Raw genomic sequence first — 27843 nt, 5'->3', positions numbered from 1 at the left:
AAAAGTCGAAGGCATATTCCAAAATGAGCTTAAGGTATAGCCTTACAAGTTCCAAAAGACAGCAAAGCAATAAAAAGTTAGACTCGAAAGAGCAAAGGAGTTATTACTCTTGCACGAACGTGGCGAATTTTCAAATTCTCTAGTGAGCGAAATTTCTCCATTAAGCAGTTCGTAAACTCTCAAAATTGTAATGTTTACCTAACTAAACGCACTGCTGGAAATTTGAAGCTACGAATAGCCACACGAAAGAATTTTCCTTTTCCACCTCAAGTAATGGTATGGGCAGCTGTGACCGCTGATAGACGCTCTAAAAATCATTTTCTTCGAGCCTGGTGTCAAAGTCAATACAACATATTTTTGGGAAAATATTTTACAAGACGCTTTAAAGCCATGGGCGCGCAAATATTTCAGTCGTAGACTATGTACGTTCCAATAAGACTCGACACCGGTCTCGGTCTCATATGACTGAGACTGGTGTGAACCAAGAACAGTTAAAAAATTATGTTTCACACTTCATATCATCCACACAATGGCTTTCGAATTCATCAATTGCAAATTCGATGGTCTATTCTATCTGGGCCATTTTGGTGAGCAAGTTGAAGACTAAAAAATATGCCAGTATGGATGCGCTGAAGAAAGTCATTGAAAGATCACATTCGTGAAGTAGTAACTCATTTTTTAAACGTTTGAAGGCCATAGTCAAAGCAAAAAGTGGTTATATTGGGTTAGAATGAATGAATTCTGAAACTTTTATTATTTCCATAATTTTTTGTAATTCTCATTAATCCAAAATATTTCACACAAAAAGATATGGGCGGTTGAATAATTAACAATTTAATCGTCTAATCCTGTATATGTGCGTGCTTAAGCTACTATATGCTTGATTGTTCGAATAGTCCGTGATTCATTTGGGTTAAGGAATCGTTGCCAAACCGTAGTGAACCTCTTAGTATTCTTAGTCACTGTACAGAAGTTCAGCTGGGATGAGCAATCTATTAAGTTCGATATTGCTATCTTTGGAAACTATGTTTTGAGTCGATATTGTCAGAGTTAAGAAGTAATAAAAAAAAGTCATATCAAGAATTTATATGACTTTTTTGGAGATATTGTATCTGCTCACGACTAACTTGGAGTTATATTCTTATAGATATTGCATTCAATATTCAAATCAATAAAACTTTACTTCTTCTTGTTTCTCTCTCCTTTTCTTCTTTCTTTCATTCTTCTTTACTCTTCCTTCTTTTCTGCTTCTTCTTACCTACTTTTCGCTACTACAAGAATGAAGGCTTTTTTTTAGATGAAATGCATTGAAAGCCACAGTGAAAAACTTGAATCCACTAAAATCTTTCTTTTGGAATTGCAAAAAGCACAAATTTCAAACATTGGACTGCAAAAATTATATACTGAAACCCAGTGACGACGCGTGCCCTATTTGGAAGGGTGTGCGGCTCTTCTTTAATGTTTTTTTTACATGTACCACTTAAATTAAAATATATGAGATGTTTTATTAATAATAACCATATTATATTAGGCAACAATATATTCGCAATATTATATTAACAATTCATTAACAAAATAACATATTAAACAAATTAAATTAATAATTTATATATAAATTTAATATTATATCAATATGGAAGAAACAAAACATTTCACATAATTCTCGTAACATCAAACCAACTTTTTTCAAACAAAAGAGTTTGTACTTAGAAACATACATGTTTGTGCAGTGATCAAACAAAATCGAAACCACTTGCAATGTGCGCACAAGTACCCCGCACCATAAGAACAGAAATTCGTTGGTGCTGCTGTTAAAAGGGGAGAGACGAAATGTGATAGAAATGTATGGTGAGATGAGCTGCAAACTTCAGCCGCTCATACAATCACTTTGGCAAATCATCATGTTGGATTCGTATGTGTGCAGTTGATATTCGAGTAGAACAGAAAATTACTCTCATACAATTCCCACTATATAAATCTCTATTTCTGATATTACAAACGGGAGCACACGCACATTATTTTGTTCATATGCAACGTATGAATGTTAGGCCAACTTCTTTGCACACAAAGGGGAGAGACGAAATAAAATAGAAATGTTCTGTGATTTGAGCTGCAAATATATCAGCACACCTAACAAGTATAGCAGCTAGCAGAAGCAAATTGATTGAGTTTTCATAGACAATTATATTTAATTGTTTTTGCTAAAACTTTAAAAATATATATATGGAAATGTAATAATTAATAATAATTCTTGATGTGAAGATACCTAATAAATTTATATACCTATGTTATTTGACATTTTGCAAATTATGTTAGGGTGTTCACCGCACACCTCCGCACCTTAGAGCAATCGTCACTGCTGAAACCCCAGTTTACTAATTAAAGGAAAGGCGGACATTAAAATACAGAAGAATTAGCATTTAAATAACAAAAATATTTAAGCCTAAAATCCATGCAAATAAGAGGAGTAAAAGAGAGTATTTTCGCTGGATATTAATTTGTGACTAAGAGTAACCTCTGTGCAAGGAACTATAATAACCAAGATAACAGAAAGGTATTATAGAAGATTTGCGGACATTGTCGTGCAGATAAAAAACCAGGAATTTGAAAGACTTTTGATAATGCTTGTTTTTTGTTTATGGTGAATATTTTTTTAATATATATATAAATAAAGAGGTTTTTCCAAAAGTAGTAAGCTACAACAAAAAAATTATTTTTTTATATTATTTTAATTAATTGAATTTTTAGCTAACCATACAGCTGTTTCGAGTATCGCAAATATACATTATCAGTGGTCTTGGAAATAATTCTTGTATTTAATTATTCGTAAATAATTTTTGGAGACTGCAAGTACCAGAAATCACACTCGTGCCCTGCCAAATTTGAAGCTCAGAGTAAGTGTTCATTAACTCTGACCCAAAGTCGTACTTAAACTTTATGTTCGCACATTTTTCTGGAGTTTTTGTTAATTTGTTATATATATAAATATAAAATAGTTAAAATATGTATAAATATATATATTTATATATATTTATATATATATTTATATATATTTATATATATATTTATATATATTTATATATATATTTATATATATTACACCTCTTCATCATATATATGAACCCATCGTGAGAAAGCAGTTGGGTTGATTGTATTTACACTTTTGTCGGTCACTGTACTTATGAGCACACTCCCTGGTGTGAAAAAAGTATAACTCTTAAAACATACAATTTCAATGAAACGATAGAGGCGCTATATGCGGGAAAAAAAATTAATAAATGCTGTCACAAAAAAATATTGGAATTGCGTACAAAAAAAGAAAAACGACATGTAAAAGTGTAATTAAATGTAAAATAATACATGTTTAAATATGTTGTTATTAACAGTTGGTTTAGAAAAATAATAGCGCATAACTAAATGATTTTGAATTTTGTAGCCCCATCTCATGCGCAAATAACCAAACTAACCAAAAGTTTCTATACAAAAATACTAGAACCTAAGACACAAACCATTTGAATGTACATCAAAAAATTAACAAAGTTTCAAACCAAACATTTCACCCTAAATCCGCAAAGAACTGGGCATTGCAAAAATTGCTTAATTATTCGGAGTTTAAGAAATTTAATTTAAATGTAAATTAAAAATAAAATAAATTTTGCAATAATTTTCTTGTATTTTACAAAAATTTTTTAAAAAATTATTTTTATTTTTTTATTTATTTATAAGACATATAGAAACATAACATAACCATCGGTTAGTCTTTATTTTTATAACATATATAAATAAAAATCGTTTTATATTAAATAAAATCGTTTTATGTTAAAACTTAAACAAGATTTCGAAATTTCTTTGGCGTTTACTTTATAGCACAATTTTATAACTAATAATACTCGTACAGTCAGTGTCATCAGATAAACGATATAGAATCAAATGAGCTGCATTTACTCAACTATGTGATAATGTATGTATACTTTGCCATATAGGCTGTAATATCGAGAAGAGTCTAAATTCAATGTACCCGAAAGCATTGTACAGACCAGCCTTTATTTTAGTAAAAAAAAATGTGTGTGATTGTGCGTAAAATCATGAGTAACTGATATGGGATTAGATATTAAAGAACTGGAATATGTACAATCAGAAACCTACCTCACAAGCATCATAACAAATGTGAGCAGATCAGAGAAAAAACTTAAACAGATATAGAATTACGGACATATATTTCCCAGTACAAAACTTTTTACATCTAGGATGGTTTTTTGTTTCCTATACATATCTTAACGAAATAGCGACGCAGTTCAGCATTTCTCTAATCTGGGTTCCCGGTCATAGGTATATTTTCGGCAATTACAAGGCAGATGAACTAGACGGATGGGATGGCTCAGGTAATCACTCAAAACACCTAAATCGCTCACACTATGTAAATTGTTACTGAGATCTTTCTACGTTAAAGTTTTTAATAAAAGATTAGAAGACAGAAATCCAATACTTTGATTGAGATGTCCCGTAGACATATCAGTCTTGTGTTAGGTCATTGCTTTACTCAGAGGTAATTGCATATTAGAAAACCATGCAATAAGATTGAAACTCCCTTTTAATTATACCTGTCGCTGTTGTGGAGGGGACGATGAAAGTGTCTTTCATCTCCTTTGTTTTCACCCAGTGAATGCGAAGCGCCATTTTACTATTCTGGGGGCTTATTTTTTTAAGGATCTTGGTTAACTTGAAGACCTCATGTTAAATAGCATTTCAAGCTTTGCAAAGGTTTCGGGTGGTTTCTGAATTTACTCTTATTTGATAACACAATGGACTTATAGGCCTAAGTAGGTCAATAAAATATGAAAGTCATTATATTTCAAGGAAGTGAATATGAAAGAGTGTCTCTACACCCCATCCTTGCAAAATATATTATATTATATATTGTATATATTTTTCTAAATATAAGTATGGATTAGATTGAAGAATACTTATGTAAATCAAATATATTCCTGATTAGCATGACAATATGGTTCAGTTTTTGTCTGTCTGTCTATATTAATTTAAATTCTAATTACGCTCTCAGTTTTTAACTGACCAAGTGGGAGTTATCTTCGGGTTGAGTTTGTTAGTGCTTTTAGTCTGTACAGATCGTTGTATAAAAAGCAGAAGAGTACTTCTTCGTATATAATGAATTAATTTTGCCCAAATCTTTGTTGTTGTTTACAAAGCTATCTACTGACGTCTGAGAATATCAAATAACTGATTTATAACAAACTATTTCTATTTCTAATTTATACCTTTATAATTATATTTTTATATTAAAACTGATTTTTTTGAAATATAATTTTAATACTTGAATCGTCACACGTCACAGTGCTACAATTTTGATATTTTATATATATTATGTTATTTGCTGAACACAGAAGACCTTGTTGGGAGATTTTAACTCGGACTATGAGTGTCCTAATTCCAGCATGTACGCACATTTGTTTTAGGTCGGTCTTTACGCATATGTGAATAGAATCTGTTTATATATAAAATATATAATATATCGGGCATTTTCTTACCTGCATGAGAACTATCGAAACTATGTTGACATCATGAACCGTTTAACGCTAGATCTAAATTGTGGAAATTCACTTTTGAAAAAATAATTCTGTTCGCGAAGTTCATAGAGCACTTCGTCTAACAATTGTGTTTAGTAATGAAGTTAATTTTTGGTTAAAAGACTACGTCAATAAGGAAAATTGGAGTATATGAAGCGAATATAATCCTCACGCCATTATCGAATTATCATTACATCCATTAAACTTGACTCATTGATGCAGTTTATACGTTGGCGGCATTATCGATTCTTATCTCTTTCGAAATGAGAAAGGAGCTATGTTCACCGTAACGGTAAATTGCCAGTGGTGTCGAGCTATGCTGACCTAATTTTTGTCAGCAATTTCCAAAAATTAATCAGCTAAACATTGACGCCTTTTGACATTTCGTTCCAACAAGACGGGGCAGGGTCCAACTTGCCATACAGCGTAAACAATTTGGTAACAACTTTATTTTAAGAAGTAGTCCTGTTAACGGTTCTCGATTACTTTTCATGGGGCTATGTTAAGTCATTGGTTTATGCCGATAAACCCGCAACTCTTGAAGCATTGAAAGCCAATGTTCATGCCACCATTGATGTCATTATCGTCATATGGCCACATTTATTTCAAAAAATAGTCAGAAATTGGACTGATCGAATGAATCATGTAACTCGTAACAGAAGTGGATATATGCCAGAAATCATATTCAACAATATTTCTGTATTTTAATCATTTTAAGTTCCCATACAACTAAAAAAACACTCGATACATTATTGCCATTATAGTTAATGCCCACAGATTATAGATAGGGGCTTTATAAATTCTTGAATTGAATATATATAATTGAAGCACCGTTTAAACACAAATATTGTAGATTTTTATTTTATTTTAATGTATATTTTTTTTATTCGTTATAACGGAATATTACTTAATTCTTATTATGAAACACTTTTTGTAATTTTATAGTGCGTATATTATTATATATAATTTAAAAAATCTAAATTAAAAATATGTATAATTGTAAATAATGTAGGTGTTTTTAAAGTAATTTATAAACTAATATACATAGTATTATTAATATTTTCATATGCCTTGACTTAGGCATTTCCATACACGTAATCAATTAAATTCTCTGAACAAACATATTTTTGATATAAATTTTTTAGAAACGTGATATAGAATTACTAAATACTTTCTTAAATATTTTGTAAATAATTTTTAATTATTACAATTATAAAATATAAATTTATTTAAAAATGTGTTGCTTATTTATTTTTTGTGCAATTAAAACTTAAATATGTTATAATTAAATTGTTTGAAAATATTTTACTATTCAACGAGAACTATTGTGAAATAAGAAAAAATTAAAATTTTAAATTTATGAATTATTTCAATCACATTAAATAATAATCTACATTTAAATAAAATTAATTGTTTTAATTATGATTTTAATTTTAATGTTGTTATTGTTGTTGAACAAAGGAAAATTCATTAACGAAAAATCAAAAAAATAATAAAAATAATTTAGAAATAAAATAATTTAATAATAGAAAATGTACGATCAATTAACTTCGCTAGGTTTGTTGCTTTTAACTAAATTAAATTTAATATTTTACTTTACATTAATTATAATAGTTGCAGCATATATTGTATTACTTAAGGTCCTATAACAAAAAACTTTCGAATTACATTAATAATATTTTACTAAATAAGAAATCATTTCATAAAAATCCCATATCCAGCGCCGTATACAAAGCTCGTATATCACTGTGAGATGATATGCGCCAGAATGGGAAGTTCATATTTTTCGCAGCTGCCTCCTCTTCAGCTCCGTCGCCAACGACCACATAAGTGCTTTTGCGTCCAAATCGTGTCACAATTCGTTCATAACAAGTTTCCTGGCCTATTCAAAAACGAAAAAGAATTATTATAGTGAAATGTTTATATATCGAACTTTAATATAAAAATATTGAAATTAAACACAAATCCAAACTAAACAGAAGATCTATAAAAAGTTTTGTAGTCCTCTAATATATGTTCTAGAGCAGTGGTCTCCAAACGGTGGGTCTACAAATATAATTGACTAATAATTTTAAAAATATGTAAAAACGTTTTTAATGTGACAGAGTTTGTTAGGTAACGGCTACGGCACATACATCCTGGAATGGAATATATAGAATATGACTAACTCGAATATCCTTTTTACTACAAATAGATACCATAAATATGGTAATTAGGACAGAAACGGAGTTTTTAGCAAGTTATCTGAAAGAATGGCTTAAGCTAAATGTGTAATGATCTCAATAAGAAAGACTTGTTTGAAGTGACAGACTTAGTATCTGCATGGAAGGACTGAAAATTCGAAACACAGTCTTTATTTTTGTTTGTCTTGGCTTTACACTGAACAGTGAGTACTTGGCCAGAAGTTACTATCTTGTTACAAATTATATTCTCTTCCATAAAATACACTATTTTCATTGATAAGAAACAAGTGCTTTTATAAAGCAGTTATAAATGTAGATTTCTAGTGCTCTGCTCCACTGGGAGTTTAAATTTCTATCCGTTTATATTTTTTTTAATTCTTTAATCATAAATACTCTTCGAAAAATCTTAATAGTAACCTCAATAACTAATTATCAAAACGAACTTTATTGTTTCTTCTTGTATTTAGTAAAGTACAAGTTACATTACTTACCGATTTTGTGGGCGCTGTATATGTTATCAATCGAAAATATACTTCCCAAACCGAAGAGCAGGACTTTAGCTAAGGCGGGAGCTAGTTGTGTAGAAGTAACCAAAACGTTTACACAGTTTTCGCGTTGAGAAATCATGTTTAGACATTTTGTTGCAAGTGAAGCCCAATTGTCTGTAGCCATTTCAATATCAGCGCGTATTTGAAGCCAAGCATCGCGTTTCACCGGACCAAGTAAGCCACCTACACTGTTAAATAATAAATGAATAATGTTAATCAAACAAATCATTTTAAGTTCATCATCACATTCTATTTGTACTTACTTTCCCCTGTACGTATTATAGATTTCCTTAATTTTTCTGTAGCGGAAAGCCAACTTGCGCATCCAGTCTACACCACCACGCACACCGGTTGGTAAACATAAATTCGGAGGTGCACCAGGTGGAGCGCCCGTATGAAAACCGTCCGTTGCGAAATTATAATTACTTAAATCTTGGCCATTGTCATCGGATGATACATCATCAATATGCACTTGATCACATTCTTCAATTTCATTGAAGAAAAAGTGTGAATCAGCCATATTGAATACCATCTCTTCCATACGAAAAGCAATTGTCATAAGTCCGCTATGGTCTTTTGTGTATCGATTAGCAAACGAACCGGATAGTAATGTATGAAAAATAATAATTGTCTCATCTAGATCCCAAATAAATACACGTTCTGGAAGTTGTACAGTTTCATTATTTGGTGTTTCGGATGTAGCACTACGAGTTGGACTTGGCTGCTGATGACGTCGGCCTCGTGCACGGCCACTCTTACTTGTAGGTGTAGTTTTGGTATGCGATACTGATGTGACTGCAACAGCTGCGCTTAGTGCAGACACAGTATTTGGTGAGATCGGTAATGGGGTGTGTGGAGAATGTGTACTGTGCAAAATGGATGTGGTTGAATGTGTATCGGTTGGACTATCCGATAAGTTTGAAGGTGCAACATGGAAACCATGACCAGCACTGGAATTTGGTGAACTTACTGCATATGGAGAATAGTTTGCTGGATTATAGTAATTGCTATATTGATCGTTGTAGTAACCGCTGTAGTCTTGTTGAGCTGCTGCAGCTGCAGCACTGCCAAATTGTGCAAAATTATTATAACCGTAAGCAGATGGATACAGTTGTGTAGTATTATTATTGCCTGAAGCATACGAGGAGGTCAAGTAAGGTGCACTTGGTTCAATCTTAGTAGCTCCACGTGCTGCAGCATAGGGAGAGCCATATGTAGAGTAAAATGGTGGTGTATACTGTTGCATGCTATTATAATAATTATAATAATCATGTTTGGTGTCATATGCAGCTGCAGCAGCTGCGGCAGTGCTCGGATTTACTACAGCCATTGTTGCTGGTGAAGTGCCTGTAGTTGAACACAAACCGCTTAAGTTTCCTTCAATGGAAGCTGCCGACGAGCAGCCATACAGAGATGTTGCAGTATTGTTGCTGCCATTTGCCAAACCCGGTGGTGAAGTATCTAAATTCGAGTTACCAACACTTAAGCTGCCACCCAAAGTGGAACTGCTTTCAGCATTAACCGTCGATACACTAAGACTAGGACTTCGATTTTCAGATTTAACCGATGGTAACTGATTCTCTGACGAGGGTAACCAATGTGACATACCACCATTTATATCGGTGGGTTCATGACGCGAGACTCCAGCAGCAGACACTACTATAGGAGAAGTATTATTATGGGCACCGGCTGGCCCATCACTGGTTGGTGTAATAGAAGTCACACCGTGTTGATATGTTGAGAAACTACTGGTTACGGATGGTGTGAAAGAGCTTGCTGAATGTGCTAAGCCTGAGGATAGGTTGCAACTGGAATTTATATTTGTTGTGGCACTGTAATGATTGCTCAATGATGAAAGCGACGTAATTGTTGGTTGTAGTGCTTGACTTTGTGGTGGCAATGCTAAAGGGCTACACTGCCCTGCAGAAACGGTTTGCTGATGAAGTTGCGACTGATGGTTTTGTTGTTGCTGATGGGTAAGTGTTGTTTGTGGACAAACCCTATAATTAAAATTGAAATTAGTAATTAAATTAATTTCGAAGAAATACAATTAATGTGTAATTATTTTAATTTTATCTAATATATGATTGTATCATATGATTATATTATATGATAATTTTATTGATAATTTTATTAATTTTATTTTATAATTTTTTATTATTGTTCAAATAATGTTATAAAAATATTTTTCCCTGTAAATAAAGGAAATGCTAATACTAATAACAGAAAGTTTTTTACAAAATAGTCATGCCAATAGTTAAGCTATATATATTATTAATCTTAATTTTGTGTCCAGATCTTCAGTCACTAATTGAACTCAACAAATTAAGATTCCAATCTTCTTATTCTCAAAAACATGAATTCGTTTTGTGATCCCTGGTAATATTTCTGTCTTTTAGTTTACTTTTTTATAGTGTCACTGCTGTTAGTGTATCAAATCTAACGAATTGATTTTGGGTTATCGTATTCTGTCTATTATTGTATTTCTTATACTACATCTATAATGTTACTACTCTCCGTGTGTTGAATCTGACTACATGCTTTTTCTTTGTATTAACCGATCCATAGTTTTCAATTTATAGTTGTGAACGTTCATCTTCTTTAAGCTCAATTGCTTAGGATTCATATTACCAATCTTTTAGAATTTGATTTGTGGCATGTTTCTATCCTTCATAAATACAACAACCTAATATTATCTTGAATGTTGTGATTTCACATATCGTATAATTTTATTAATGTTAACTAGCTCTCTTCGAATTCAAAATTCAATAGTTTCCGGTATAATTCTTCATCTAAAAAGATTCCAAATATTTTTCTATAAGCCTTTATTTTTAAAAGCTGCTATATATTTACCAAACCTCCTAGCCATAGATTAATACAAACCAGAAAAATGTTTCGTATATGTGCAGTTTTGTACCTCTAGGCAACAACTTGGACTGATCCATTTTAGTGCGGAAAGAATAATTTTTTTTCCATACATTAATTTGAGTTTTAATAGCAGATATAAGTCTTCAGGCTCCTTTGCTGGTTGCCACCTTGTCGTGATAAAGGCGCTCAGTACGTGTCAACAACCTAAAAGCAAATTTCAAGGTAGTGTAGCTACCGGTAGTGTCACCCATGCTAATAAAGTCTAAGGTTGAGGGGGAGCACGAAAACTAAGCCTGACCTAACAAATAGAAAACCTTAATGCCATTTTGGGAACCGAACTGCTACTAGTTGGGCGTCAAGTTAGACGGTGCTTTTAACCATCAACCTATGAACTCATCATTCACTGATTGGCACTGCTTGCGGCCTACCCAGACATGAATTCAAACCAAAAAAGAATTCGTCTCCAAAGGGTGCATGGTCACCAGTTAATCCTCCTGCTTTACTAGCAGCAAACACATCAAATTCAAAGTTGTAAACTCAAGTCAAAATATTCGGTCGATGAACGAAACCGTTTGCAGTAAGTAAGTAAGTATAAGTCTTCAGGACTAAGGGATAAGAGAAACTCATAATTAAGTGAAGCTTAAAAAATGTTTGGTACGTTGTGATTGTGATCATTTAAGCATGTATTTAGAGAATATCTCTTCATTCAGTATACAGCCATAGTCAAAAGTATTTACACAACGAAAGTTTTTGTACATATTGCATAAAAACATGTTTTTATTGTTGTTGTTGGACGTCAGTTGCAAAAAATTTTTTTGTTGTCACTTAGTTTTATCTATGCAGAATCAAATAAAAAAAGAATTGGAAAGATAACTGTTCATTTGACAAAAATATAAGCAACTGCGCTGATGCTTATTAGTAGTCAAAAGTATTTACACACATTTTTTTTGCGTCAAAAGTATTTACACAAAACGTTAATTTCATTTTCTTCTTCTTAATTGATGAATTTTTAAAAAATTTTTTTATTTTTATTTAATTAATATAATTAATATTTGGTTACACCACCTTTGGCATCAATAATTGCCCGTAACCTAGCTGGAATTGATCGAATCCAGCTGCGAATCAATTTGGACCGAATATTCCCTATTTCAATTATGCTATCACTACATTTTGGATTTTTATCAGTAGTATTTTGCTGTTTTATGAAGTCTCAAGCATATTCAATGACATTAAGACCAGAGCTCTGTGCAGGCTATAAAAAAACAGTAGGATTTAACTCTTTTAAAATTGGATTAAGTCCACATCCTTGATGACATGGTGCATTGTCATGTTGTAGAACCCAGTTATTGATTGGAAAAGGTCTATTTTCTGACATTAAGACATGGTTATATAAAATACCAATATAACCGGACTGATTTAAGGTGCCATTTTTCGGTACCAAATCTCCAAATGCATTGTTTGATAGACATTCCAAAAACAAAACCGTGCTACCTTCAAATCTATTGAGTAGCTGCACTGCTTTATGCTTTTGGCGTTGTCGAAAATGCATGGAGTGGTTATCAAATGAATCCTAGAATTGAAATTCAGACTCATCTGTTCATAACATATTGTTTCGAAACTGTATAGGTTACTTAAAATACTTTAAAGCAAATGAGAGAATATTTAATAAGATCGTTAGAGTAATATTAACTATTTTGTGCACCACATAGGTATTGATATTAATATTTTTCCACCTGCGATGTAGTGTAGCATCACTAATAATCTTGCCACTCAACTTTTCCGATGACATTGCTATTTTGACAGGACTTATTGTAGGATTTTCTACGACTACTCCTAATAATCTTCTGCATTCCCTTTGATTCATGGGAGGTTTCTGCCCAGTTCTCTTCAAATTTTTTAAATTTTCGCATGTGTACTTATTTTTAACTAGATTTTACACCGTTTTATATAAAATTTTGCATAACTTTACTAAATTCGTCGCCGAAATACCACTCTTATATTAGGTAACAACCTCAGTTCGCATCTCAACTGATAATTCCTTGGTTTTTATCATTTTCCTGAATAATTTCTGAAATTTTGAAATCTCTAAACTTGTGTAGTTTGTGACAAAAGCCAACAACTGCACTTACTTAAAGGAAATCCTACAATAAATGCTAATTAATATTTTGTGTAAATACTTTTGACGCAAAAAAAATGTGTGTAAATACTTTTGACTACTAATAAGCATCAGCGCAGTTGCTTATATTTTTGTCAAATGAACAGTTATCTTTCCAATTCTTTTTTTATTTGATTCTGCATAGATAAAACTAAGTGACAACAAAAAAATTTTTTGCAACTGACGTCCAACAACAACAATAAAAACATGTTTTTATGCAATATGTACAAAAACTTTCGTTGTGTAAATACTTTTGACTATGGCTGTAGTTCAATGGTATGAGAGATCTGTGTAAATTTGAGATGCATTCTTTAGCTAAATTTTATTAGTGGCTTGTATGCAACCTTAACAACAAATTAAAATTGGTTCGCATTGGATTACAGATTGGTGTACATTTATTTATTTCTGTATCCATCTAATGCTATACGAATTACATCCATGATTTTTCAGCTAAGCGAATTATCGAGCGCTAATCGGCAGACGCGTCAGGATCCAGGCAAATAAAGTTGAGAAAACTATTAGTTACAGAATGTAAAATTTGATTTTTAATTATGATGGATTATATATAAAATTTATAAAAATTGTTAAAGTAAATGGAATTGATTGTACAAAATTATCTGCTTGATATTAATTGCATTATTGGCCTTTCTAGTTTTTATACTCAACTATTAATGTTTCTCAAATCTTCAGTTAAATTTAAGAATATATATATAAATAATACACACTTCAGTTGCTATTCGCTAAATATCAAGTGTTTTAACACTTTTGACAAACACTCACATATGTGAACCTTGCAACGAGAAAATTCATAATTCAGTAGAGATGAAAAGGAGAATATTGTAAATCAAAAAATCTAATTACTTAAGCACTTATGCCGTGTCAAGTGACAAATAAAACATTTTGGAAAATAGTTTCGGAAAAACTAACAAATTATATTTAAGGAGTTACCTAGAAATACACTTGGACCAATTTGTTGCAGCTATTTCAGGGCACAGGCGTTCGTTTGTACGTCACATGTTCACCAAATGTTCAAGTTACGCGTATTATAAACCAACATACATTAGATACTTTTTCTTACACTAGTCGGCATGTAAGTCAGTGTGAATGAAGGCTATCTTTTGCTTCTTCTTTAATCTACACTTAAACTACTTTTTTAGAAAAGATACGAAAAATGTTGAGGAAAATTGAAGTTTGATTGTAAACTAAATAGCAAAAAATCAATTGATTTAAAATTAAAATTAATATCAGTTTTAACTCCAATTTTTCTTCATTATCGATAATTGAATATATATTATTTTACCAGTTATTAAATAAATACAGACAAATAAAAATCCTTCCCTAAAATTTCCATTTGAATAATCTTAGCTATTAAATAGATGTCTTATTTGAATGGATAGAATATGTTGATGAAGTAGACTTAGACTTGCAAAGCACAGAGAAGACTGATTTCATTGGGAAGCCATAGTACTTACTTCCACACTTCACTTATCATAAACTGAAATTACATTGTATTCAAGATAATAATATATAATAAGATATACGTACATAAATAAACTGTCACCTTTGAAGATGAACGGAAGTCACTATTAAACAGTTGTGTTGAATAACTTTAAAATACACAAATAAATATACAAATAAATATATAAATGAGTAAATAAAATTAAATTTCGATTTAAACGAATTTATTTACATAAGCATTTAGCCCTCTGATTAACGACAGCAGTAATATTATTGTCACAATGACGGTCATCTTTACGAATTGCTTCTCATAATAATCTTACAGGCAAATAATCCCATAAAATATAATAAATCAATTGCAACAAATAAATAATATAAAACTGTATATTATAACTAAATAATATAAAATAAAAATTTTGACAAACTCATAATCAGTGATATATGCTTTTATACTTATTCTTACTTCAAGAAATGAAGGAATAGGTAAATATGCATATAAAAGTATATGTAGAGTATATCTCACAACCTTTCTTACACTAAGTTTTCGGTTATTGAATCAACCAGACAGAAAATCAAACGTCGATCAGAACATTTTTTGTCACATTATAAGTAAGCATCATAAGTCCAATACCATCATGCCTGTTTTTGAACCCATCCTACAAACACTTTTTATTCATTGATTGAGCTATGGTCTTCAACTCCATTCGATTTTATAGCAACAATCGGTTAAAAGCGTAAACCTCGAAGTGTTGATTTTAGTTTTAAGAACAAAGAAAAGGTACATGGAGGTGAAACGATTAAAATTTCACTTTAAAAAAGGTTTCACATTCATCAATTATTTTTCAATTATTCCCAATTCTCTTATATTCGGGAAATTCTTTTTAGAACTCTAAACAGGTGATAGTCTCTTTGAGCTAGATCTGGAGCATATTTTGAGAGTGTAATTCGTGCAATTTTTATCTTTGTTGTAATCAATTTATCATGTGGTGCATTGTGTTACTGATAGAACCCATAATTTCCATGTATAGATAACGACCTCTATTGTATGTTTAATTTTACTCGTGATAATCTTTAAATAAAACACCATTGACATTCTAAAATACGAAGGTCTACGAAGGACTTTAAGCTAGACTTAAGGGCCCATTAGACAGCAACGTTCGTTGTCAACGCGCGCTTGCCATTACACAAACAATTTTTTAACAATTTTTAAAACACGCCCCAGATAAAACAACAAATATACTAAAAAATCGCTCTCACATGAGAATTTTTTCTCCTACTTTTCTCCTACTTTGTGAAATGCGAAATTTGTTCGTGTAATAGTAACATTTGAAATTTTAAAAAATGCGTTGACGAAAATCAAAAAATTTTGATATTTCTTCAACCACGATCGTGTTTTTGCATATACAGTCGGATTTGGTCGGCATGCAAAATTTTATTTATTTTGAGAAGTAGAAGCGTAAACATCGTTTAAATGCACGCATGATTTGTCGTTAGCATGCCATGCTTTGCAAATATGAATGAATTGTATCTTTTATTTTAAATATTTGTATTTTCTACCTAGGTAAAATTTTTAAATTTCCAAAACATGTTATTAAGAAGAATTAAAATATTAATAACCTTGAGCTAAAAAAATATAACCAAACATTAAATTACAATAAAAATTTTGTTTTAAATATTAATTGCATTGTACACCTACGAAAAATTTGTTATTAAAAAATACCAAAAAAAAAAAAATTAAATTATATAAAATATAATATATATAAAAATAAATATATAAATTGAAATCATAAAAATAAATATAAATAAATAAATTAAAATTATAAATTAAAAGTAAAACATTATTTTTCGTAAGGAAATTACGCATAGCAGCCGCTGTCGACACTTCAGCGATTGCTTTAATACTGATGAGTGAACAAATTTTGCATTGTTTGCTGGAGGCGTGTTTAAAAAATTGTTGGTAAATTTAATGTGTAATAGCAAGAGAAGACTTCGTGTGTTTGTCAACGTGCGTTGCTGTCTAAGGGCCACTTTACGGATTGCTGTTTACCCAGCTGAGAGCTGATTTTACACTTCGATCACAAAATTCACAAAACACTTTATAATGCGCTCTCTAATTCTTGATGAAACAAGTGGGTATAAAGTTTCTCAATGTTGAACCAAGAGATGAGACCAAGAACACACTACCGATTAATTGACCACAACAGATTTTATGATAACGAAACAGCTGACAAAATTATTAATATAGATGTCATTAAGTTGTTTTCAGGACCCTTACAATGCAAGTATTAAACAGTATGGTGCTGTATTAGGCAAGTGCAGTATTAGCTCAATCGAGTCAAACACAAAACTCTTAACAGGTTTCTAACTGTATATATGACCTCAGATTAATAATGGGACTCTCAACTGCATATATTTCTACTAACTATCACCCTACTAACTATTATGTGAGATCAAACGACAAATCTAAAAACTTTATGAAATTTCATTTAAGACTATCGTACATCTTATCTGTTCGGGTCTTACCAGCGAACGGATTCAAAACCATCATATAGGTTTAATTAAAATGAAACTCTTGTAGAAGCATGGGATATTGTAATAGGTATGAGATAATGTAAATTTTATCAGTAGCTGAAACTTGTTACGGATAATTTAGTAGATGCTGTCCAAAAATGACATTCTAGTTCTCATGGGACACAGTACACCTTTTTTGCTTCTAGATAATGAAGCAAAAAATGTCATAAGAATGTATGAAATGCTCCAGCGAAAGAGATATCTGAAGCGGTATTTGAGAGATAAATGTGTAGAGGTAGACTAAACGGACTTGATGTACAAGACTGGAGAAGGCGGTCATGCTGCAGAGGCATCTGAATATACATGTTACGTCAGACCGAAGCCCAGTAACGGGTTGTTATATCCAAATAAGTAAGTAAGTGCTTTTAATATCGAAATGTGGATTGATACTTCATTATATTTCATTATAAATGTCTCTATATAACACTTCATAACATTTATGGTTATTCAGTTATTGGTATTCGAGGTTTAAGTTCTATATCGGATCAATCGGCTTAACTTATATATATATATATATAGTATTAATATATTTTTTTATAAATTTTTTATAATAAGCAAAAAAAACAAACTTAAACTATTCTTAAGCTGTATCGTTAGAGGACAACCTTTGTTACTTTGAATAAAATTATTCAAACATTCTTTGCAATTTAAATTTCTGCAGAATGTAGATATTGTTAAAATGTAATCTCTCACTCCTTTCTAAATATTCTCTTTCAAAAGATTTATATTTCATTTCAATGTTTCAACAACATTAATTTATCATTTTCGGTTCTGACGGTGTAAGGTAAAATAAAATGCAAGTAAGATTTTCTGGAAGGTATAAAAACCGTACAAAAATTCAGGAAAAAGGAAAAATTCGTTTACAAAATTTTTAAAATTTCGTAGTTTCAAATTTCTCAGTTTTTAATTTTTTTTTTTTTTGTGTATTTAATTTGAGCTTAACAAATGTTTTACAATACATTTTTAATTAAATATTAAATAGCATTTGCAAGTGTACTATGACTGGATTTTTAGTTTATTCTATTTAATTGAAATAAATTTATTTTTACACGTTAATTAATTCTAAAGACAATAAACTTTTCAGTTTTGTTATGTAAAAATTGTATCTGCGTTAACGAATTTTCGATAATTACAATCATATCTTACACAGGGTTATACGTTTTGTGAATAATCCCCATCAAAACGCTATTCTTTGAACGGAAAATTAGCCCTAAATGACAGTTCTGTTTGACACAAGTCACTGAAAAAGTACTGTAGTATTATGGAGTAGATAACCTTATATATTATTGACTTCAAAATGTTGAAAAATTTCCTAAATGTTTCAATATTAAAGAAAAAACTTTAAGTTCTATATACACGGCTAAACCAAAAGTTATTACGGCTAAAATAACTTAATACCTATTCTTGCAGACATCAGTGGGCTAAGATTTTAGAAATATTTGTGATGTTAAAAGGAAAACTCATCATCTTCGTACTTGGTATTCATCTAACGAACCCTATCTCACCACATCCCTAGATATCGGGTACCCTATCTATGTGCCCTTGATAGGGTACCCGACACCCTAACTTATCAAGCTACTGTGCAATAATTACGAGAAAGGCATTTCTTCTGTAACAAGAGAAACCCGATCTTATTAATGATAATGTTGAAAAGTTTTCGTATCATCTATAATCTAATACAGTTTTGAAAATCGCTCGTTAACCGGTCGGTAAGGAAACAGTTGAAACGTTTACGTATGAACCATTGCTATAATCTATGGTTACCTGTCTGAACTTGCAATCTACAGTATAAGCAATAGCGATCTATAAGTTTTATATATATTTTCTTAGAATATTTAAAAATATTTTAAAATAAATATTGAGCATTATAATACGTTTCAAAATATTAACCGATAGAGTTGTAAAAATAGCATTAAGCTAACCATTACACCAGAGAAGCAAATGAAAAGGGTTTGGCCACTCATTGATTGCTGTTCACTAAACTGACTTCACTCTTGGATCACAAAATTTAGAAAACACTTCATAAAATGTCAACACTATCAAATTCTTGGAACAAAGGTTTTCAATGTTGGACCAATAATCAAAGGTTGAATAATGAAAGGTTCAGAAAAACAAATAAAAAGCATTTGAACTGTTATAACTGCTTTTAAAAATAGATAATGAAAAGAATTGGGCATAAGCTTCAAAAAGTAAAAGGTTTGATACCTCCAATATCAAAAAATGTTGTACAAAATGTTATTATAAAGACAGGATGCAACTACTATTTAGCCATACAACTTTTATGTATCAATACTTATTTCCTGAAAAGAATAAAGATTCATACCTTTTCCGTAGCTCTACGAATAGATCTATCCAAAACAAGCATGACACACTCTCTTTATGATAACACTTATCGAACGATTGTCTCAATAGCTCGGATGCTACAACTATAAATAAATTATAGGATTTCCTGTGTACCAAATATAACCCATTTTATATAACAGGGTGAGGGTGCAGTAATATTTTAATACCCAGCAAAAGAACTGAGAGTTTTAGTAGCTAGGCTTATGTTATATGTATATCTTTAGTTAGGTTTCAATTTATTGGTATATTTCTAGAAAAAAAATTTCATTTTTTTTAAAATTCTATATATAATATATATTATACTAATATATATTTTTATAAATGGATGTACAACCAACATGCCCCAAACGTAAATATATTTTAACCATGACCCATCTTATAAACTGCTACAACAACCAAACCAACGACACCAGCCTTTATGAATCAGCTTAAACATGTTAATTATATATCTTAATTACTCTTCAGTATTGGAATATATCGGAGATATATTCATCTTTAAGGAGATGCTTCGTACATATTGCAGCCAAAAAATAAAACTTGCAGAACTTGAAGAGCGTACCCAAATCGAGCTACAAAAAATATAAGTAGGATTAAATCGGTTAATCAATGATATATTTATATTGCACTTGATGATAGAACCTAACTTAAAAGTAATAAAATAAATGATAATTGAACGATATACGATTTATTGAATTATTCCGGATATTTTCTATACTTATTGTAAATACAAAAAAAGAAGGAAAAAAACTTTTTTTCCTACATCAAAAAACAGTAAGAGACACTTTTTTGTTTATATCTCTTAATTTCATATTTCTTCCGTATCAATATATGTATCTGTGGATCGCATATAGAACATAAATAGCTTCAATTATCTGCTTAAATGTTTTATTTCTTTTTTTTTTTCTGTGCCTTCCTTAATCTCTTCAGATGTATAGATGTAAACGCATCTTTAAACATATTAGAGCCTCTACATATGAACTCTAAGCGCATTAATTTTACTCGTTTCTGCTCTTTTGTCAGGGGAAGTGTTAAAAGTGCCTAAGTGTGACACTTATTATGAAGTGCATTATGTTTTGATTCAATAAAAAAAATGATGCTGCATAATTTATCCGGAAATTTTACACATGTTCTTTTTTTTGTTACTCTGCCTTTAAACACTACTTATGTGCAGTAAAAAAAAAAAAGAAAAAATCTATGGAATTCGAAATATTTTTTAAAGTATTTGAATTGCTTTCTAAGTCTCTTTTTAAGTTGTTTATTTTCAAACAAATTTTCCTTCAAATTTGTCGAAATTCAAAGAATTCCCTGTGCACATGTATCTAACTCTGATCAGATCCCGTCACACGAAAACGGGATGGCATTGTCTCGGCTAACGGTGTGAATGCGATGAAAGATGTCTTTACTTTAATCCTCTTACAATAATTCGTGTAGATCTTTAGGGCTTAATGGCAAGCCTAAGGTCAAAATGATTACGACTATTATTTATTTTATGGAGAGTGTCTACTGATTGTTGCTTAGGTAATGCGGTTGATCAATGTTTAGTATTTCTTCTTAAACAAAGTTTTTGGCACACGTCTACGTCTTCTCGAATCTTACATTAATTGGAAATAATGTATATTTGATTTTGTTCTAGTGCAGCACAGCAAAGAATTTGTTCATTTACTTTCACAGCTAATTAACAAAACTTCAAGTTCGAACTATAAGTCAAGTACGGCTTTGGGTCAGTTGGATAATTAACACTGACTCTGAGCTTGAATTTTAGGAGGGTACGAACTCAACACTTGGCACCAGCAGTTTCCAAAAATTATCTACGAATAACTAAATTATATAAATAATTTCAAGACCACTGATGATGGGTAGTTGGCAACACAGAAGAGCTGTATTATTAGCCAAAAATTCAATTAATTAAAAATTTAGTACAAATTTTTGTTGTTGCAATTCAATACTATTTGAAACCTCTTTAGCGCTATTACTTCTATTTGGAATGTAAAATTAGGCATTTCTATTTTATTCTTAGTGATTTGGATATATACTCTCTTTTCCAATAAGCTAGAAATATATACATTATTACATCTAGTCTTTCAATTTATTTTGTACTTCTTGTACAGTATTTTGACACTTATTTATCTGCCAATAAATCTGTTTAGTGTTTCACAAAAAATTATCTCAAGTTAGTAATCTTACAGTGGCATTAGTCACTATAAAATATGTTATTTGCGATAGACCACAATCGTTTGTCTGACACTCACTTATTTCGTTATAAGTTTAGGGTTATGAGAACTATTCTTATTAGTATTCTTAAACGTAGTCTATATACATATGTAGTATATGACATCTGTTTAAGTATGTCATAAACACAGCGTCATGCTTAACCAACTCTTCTCATGTTATTAGAGGTAAATGTATGGTATTACTTGGTGCACTTTATAAATCTGTTAAGGGGCTTATAATAGTAATGATAAGGTATTATATTATCAAAAATTATGTTTTAATCAATATAGGTTGAGTACTCAAAAAATAAAAAAAATGTTCTTTGGTTATCTCCAAATAAAATGGTACATACATAAATTAGTCAATGAGATGGGTGGGACCCTGCAGTATCCCCAGCTATCAAAGAGTAAAAGTGCCCAGTTGCGCTGTGTCGAAAAAAGGACCAACATACATACTACTTAAAGAATTTACCCAATCTATGGTTGAATTGATTATTGATGAGATCTTGTCACTTGCCAATGTCGCTGCATGCAACACAATCTCAGCTAATTAAATTCAAAGACAATTACTAGGTCACTGTCAAGGTCAAAACAATTGCACAACGTTTAGTACAACATTATGGGGACGACTACTACTAAAGCTGGGTTTAGATATTTTTTATTAGATGTTGCACAAGTTTAAAATCAATACAGTCATTAGACTGAGAATACCTTGAAGTTGCTCTAACTCTCTAAACTCTCACATGTTTAGGTTAATCCAGTCGTTGCTCTGAAACAGTTCTCACATATTTTGGGCAAATTGAACCCTCACATATTTAGATTTAATTAAACTCTGTGCTCTTATAACATATATAGTTTTCTTCCATAATACACCAAAATTCGTAATGCATTCGTACATGAGTGCTCTATCGATGGTATGACCATTGACGTTTTTAATGGATATCTTTACTAATCAAATAAAGAATCACTCTAAATAAAGGATAATGGGTGAATAGAGCTTTTATAATATATGTAAAATGCATTCCAAACAGTACTGAATTGCTGTATTCCTATATTCTGCGCACGATTCAAGATTTTCGATAGGACTGATTATCGAGAAATGGGATTATCGACTTCAGTAATAAATACCAAAATCTGAGTTTTATTAAATTATTATGTAATAATAAATTCCTTCCAACCAAATACACTGTATTTATTAAATTTAATTAGATATTATATTATTATATTCTCTTTAAAATAAAATTATATATAACTACTTAACTACTTAAAAGCACTTTGAAAGCTAAAGCAATAATAACTTCAGTGGTTCACTGAAGGTTCAAAAAACCAAAGTGCTTTATATATATATATATATATATATATACACATATATATATTATATATTATTGTTATTATATATATTTATTTTATTATAATAATTATTATTAAATATTATTATATGTAAATTTATATATAAATTATTCTATTTACATATGATTAATATTAAACAATCGATTTTCTTACCGATTACGTTCATTTATGTCTGAGTGCTCTGTCTTAGGGCGTTTAACCTGCAAATAAAGTAAAATAAAATTTTAATTTTTTGCAGATTTTTAAAAAAAAGATATTGTAATCAAAAATAATTTAAATCAGACGGATTTTGTATGACATTTTTTTTATTTTATGTAAGTTTTTTTAAAAAGTAATATACATTAAATTTTTATAAATCCTTAAAGATTTTTATTAATTTTAAAAGAATCAAATTGATAAAGATAAATTGAAACGATTACGGGTGAGTGATCTATGTAGATTTAAATCATCTTAAATATTAAATGTAATAATATATATATATAAGTTTTTTATTTTACTAAATTTATATCATAAGTATAAAAAATTAAAACATATAGTCATATTCATGATATTATTCATTTTACTTTAATTTAATTAATTATCAAAACAATAAGAGTACCGCACCCACCATATTCTACTGATCTTACATCTTCTAATTTTTATTGAATCCGATCCCTATACGATCCCTATATTTTTAGATGGTAAATCATTTGCTTGGAGTGAGGAGATCAAACATTATTTCAATCAATTTTTGACAGAAAATAATAAAAGGATTTCAAATATGGAATCATGCTACTTCCAGAAAGTGGTAAAAGGAATTGGACCAGAATAAACAATATGTAAATCAATAAAATATTGTTCACTATAAGGAAATCATTTTTCATTTTCATAAAAAGAACGAAATTAATTTTCAAATAAAATAATATGTTGAAGTTATTATTACATATTTAAGTTTCTTCTTTTACTGATGTCTTCCCACGAGTATTGAAAACTAAAGGTCTTACTCTTAGTACACATTTCACCTAAATAAATACTCTAAATACTCTTAAATAAATTGAGTGGTAATTTTTATTTAAAAAACTTCAATTTCAACTATTCAGAAATTTATTAATAATAGAAACTTATAATAATAATACAAAAAATAGTGTTAAAATTGTGAAAAGTAATCATTTATGGAAATTACATTAATTTATGTAGCTGTGGTTTATGCGTTTTTTTCGAAGTTAGTAAATATGGCTTATTATTTATAGACGCTTAATGAAAATTTTTTTTTATAATTCATTAATAATAATCTTATGCTTCATTCATTTTAAATGAAGATATAATTTAAGCCAAAGTCTTACTGTAACCATGCGAAAGACAAATTTCTTATAAGAACTGGTATGAATTGAAGAAAAGTGACATTGGCTTCTTAAAATTTATAATCCTAATGATACCGGTAGTACAGTGAAATTTACAGTAATGTAGGAAGGTATTTGTAAAATCTGTTTTGCTATAAGGTGCAGAATTTTGTGGAATGCCCAATAGTGATGAGAAGACATTACAAGCATTCAACAGAAAAATTCTTCGGAAGATCTACGGTCGGTAGCGATAACGATAAATTGTATATGCTATATCGTGCTATTAATATAGTTAAGTATATAAAAATTCTACGCCTTCGCTGGTTTGGTTCTCATGCAAATGGAAGAACATGTTTCGGTTAAAATGTGTTGGATTCGCTGTACATTTTGAGAAAATATCTACCCTATTTAAATAAAATATAAATACGTTTATAAACGTCCGTATCTTCAGTAAAAGGACTAGATGACCAACGATATAAAGGTACTAGGTGGTTCAATAATTACCTGACTTGTATATCTGGTAAGTTTTAAACGACAACTTTGAAAGTTTCGACTTCATCAGAGTTTTGGTTAGTTTTTTGTAAATAATTGAAATAGTGCATCTTGGTGATTTTTTATGAAATGGGAAAAATTGAATACCCTTCAGAAATAAAATTCCTCCATTTGAAGGGAAAAATAAATAATGCAATCAAAGCTGAATTTAAACGTTTTCGTACGAATGTTTTTATTGAAGAGCATCCAGGTCGACCAAAAGAGGTCACAACTAAATAAAAAAATTTGGAAGATATTCATGATATTGTGTTGGATGAACGTATATCGATAATTTTTCGTGCCCAAATATTCATTCAAATGCTATCGGTAAGATGGGTATCGGCTCTGTGTTTGCGCACAATTGTAATATTTATGCAAAATCCAACTGACTGTGAGCGTCGAGTAGTGGCAATTGATGAAACATGGATTCATCATTTTACACCTGAGAGAAAGCAATAAGTCAGAGAATGGATAGAGCACATGGCTACTGCTTCTAAACGACCACGAACTCAACGATCGGCTGATAAAGTTTTGACTTTCGTATTTTGAAATACAATTTGCTTCGGGGTTTCGAATTGCTTCCTCACCCACCGTATTGTCCAAATTTTGGTCCCAGTGACCATAACTAGCTTCCAAACTTGAAAACTTGGCTTCTTGGCAAGAACTTTGCATTAAAAAATGAAGTGGAATGACATATTTTAAAGGACTTGATAAATCGTATTATTTAAGAGATGTGCAAATGTTGAAGGATCGTTGGACTTGGTATGTCGAGCTAAAAAGCAGACTATATTGAAGCATAGAATATAATTTTCCAAAAAAAAAAAGAGTTTTTATTACTTTTTATTACAACTGATGACTATAATAACCAATTAATAAAGTAGGTACATAGCTAATCGAAACTATAAAAACTGATAGTTAAGTTTAAAAAGTGATTAGAACAAAACGAAGGTATAAAGTGGATTGAAATAATAATAATAACCAAAAAATCTACTGAAAAGTAATATTTAATTCAAACTCTGAGAACTTTCTCTTCAGCTAGTCTAATAATAATTTGTTAGTTATTACATAAAGGATAGAGCCCTGAAATTATTAGCGAAATCTGACAGACTTACCAACACAGCGTTATCAAATCTTAGAATGGTTACAGGCTCCTCTGGGAGGTATGCAGATCTGAGGTCAATTATTGCTTAGTCTGATGAAATGACAAACAATAATACCGTCAAGGTGTAAAGAGGGGTTTTGAATATACCTCGAGTTAAGAAAGAGTAAAAGTGGTCAAGTGCACCGGCTCAGAGAGCTTTAACATAATAAAATAATATGTAGTAATATTATTATAATAGTTATAATATAATATATAATATAATATTCAAATATAACATAAAAAAGTATAATATAGTTGTATATTGAATTGTATTAAAATATAATATAACTATATATTATATTATATTATTAATATATCTATCAGTTAGCTCTTATATTTTTATAACCATTAAACAGGTTTCTAATTAGTCGACAGAGATGAATAATTTTTTACCGACTTCATTCTCAACAAGAACTGATTTCTTAATTCTTTTCATATCGTATTATCAAGACTGCTTCTCCAGAAATGAGACTTCTTCATATATAATAAATATTAATGCTAATTTGATTACATATAAGTCATATTATCGATTTAAGTTTAAAAAGAGGAAATATTTTTGAAAAATTGTAATTATTTATTAATTAAAAATCAAACTAACTCACTAACTATGTATTAAAAGATAACTCATTAACCATTGTTAATAGAGTTTAATACTGGACGAACTCGTATGTGTTGAGTCTTACCTATACCATAAATTACTTATTAAGCTATAAATCCATAAGATCGAGCAGTATTTTTTTAAGACAAATTTAACTATCACAAAAAAGTCAATAAATAAATAAACAGCAAACCGAAGTGGATTAGCTCTTAAGTCCAAGTTGATTTCGATTTTGATTTTGTCATTTGCCGCAGAAAACAAATTTTATTGACGATTTATTTATTTTTCTCTGCATTAAAACAGCTGTACGGCGATTTATTGTCTTGGTTAATAAAAACAAATGTTAAAAATTTCCCATTAAAATAATGCGAATCAAAAAATCACTTCTTAAACATTATTTTTTGAGCTGCTATTGTCAAATTTTAGTTGGACAAACATAAATTCTAATTTTTTATTTGTATGAAAAATTTTTGCTGTTTAAGTATCTTTTTTGGAAAAAAATTCATTTTCTCAAGCTCATTTTTCATATGGTGCTAGCTTCGAAGTGCACGGACATACGACATTGTCCATACGAGTCGAGAAAACTTTTTTTATTTGTTTAAACACACTTCCTAGTTACCAACATTTTTTCAAAATATTTATATTATTATTGCACTCTTCATACTATTATGAAAGGTATACTAAGTCTGGCAAAGATTTCGTTAATTTGTGACATAGAAGTACATTCTGAAGTATGCTTTGAAGTAGTTTTCGAAACAGATTAGATTAGATTATGCTGGCAGGCCAAAAAGGCCACGCGTAGACCATTAAGGTCCATTGCAAAACCAGATCAGAGTCTTGTTTTAGCGATTGTAAGCATCACTTAGGATGCGCGTTTCGTTAGCAAAATTTTTTAAGATTCCAATAGAAACCTCAGGTATATACTCCAGTCCTGCAAAAGTGAAAGCTCCCAAGTATTTTTGTCGAGTTCTCGAGAGAGCCGGGCA

At 30.3% G+C, this 27843-nt stretch overlaps 1 protein-coding gene across 2 annotated transcripts in view; it reads right to left on the bottom strand.

Moving 5' to 3' along the window:
* Positions 1–7075: 7075 nt before the first annotated feature.
* LOC119689323 (developmental protein eyes absent) overlaps positions 7076–27843 on the bottom strand; it is a 40899-nt gene continuing 20131 nt past the window's right edge. For both annotated transcript variants that reach the window (XM_038104125.1, XM_038104126.1), the window contains exons 2-5: positions 23422–23468; positions 8577–10313; positions 8257–8501; positions 7076–7464 (exon numbers count right to left, since the gene is read on the bottom strand). In XM_038104125.1, the coding sequence (XP_037960053.1) occupies positions 7283–7464; positions 8257–8501; positions 8577–10313; positions 23422–23468 (2211 nt within the window). In that variant the 3' untranslated portion in view covers positions 7076–7282. The remainder of the gene's footprint in view (positions 7465–8256; positions 8502–8576; positions 10314–23421; positions 23469–27843) is intronic.

This window comes from Teleopsis dalmanni, chromosome X (assembly GCF_002237135.1).
Source record: "Teleopsis dalmanni isolate 2A chromosome X, ASM223713v2, whole genome shotgun sequence".
NCBI classification, from domain to species: domain Eukaryota; kingdom Metazoa; phylum Arthropoda; class Insecta; order Diptera; family Diopsidae; genus Teleopsis; species Teleopsis dalmanni.
This window is presented reverse-complemented; position numbering and strand designations above follow the sequence as displayed.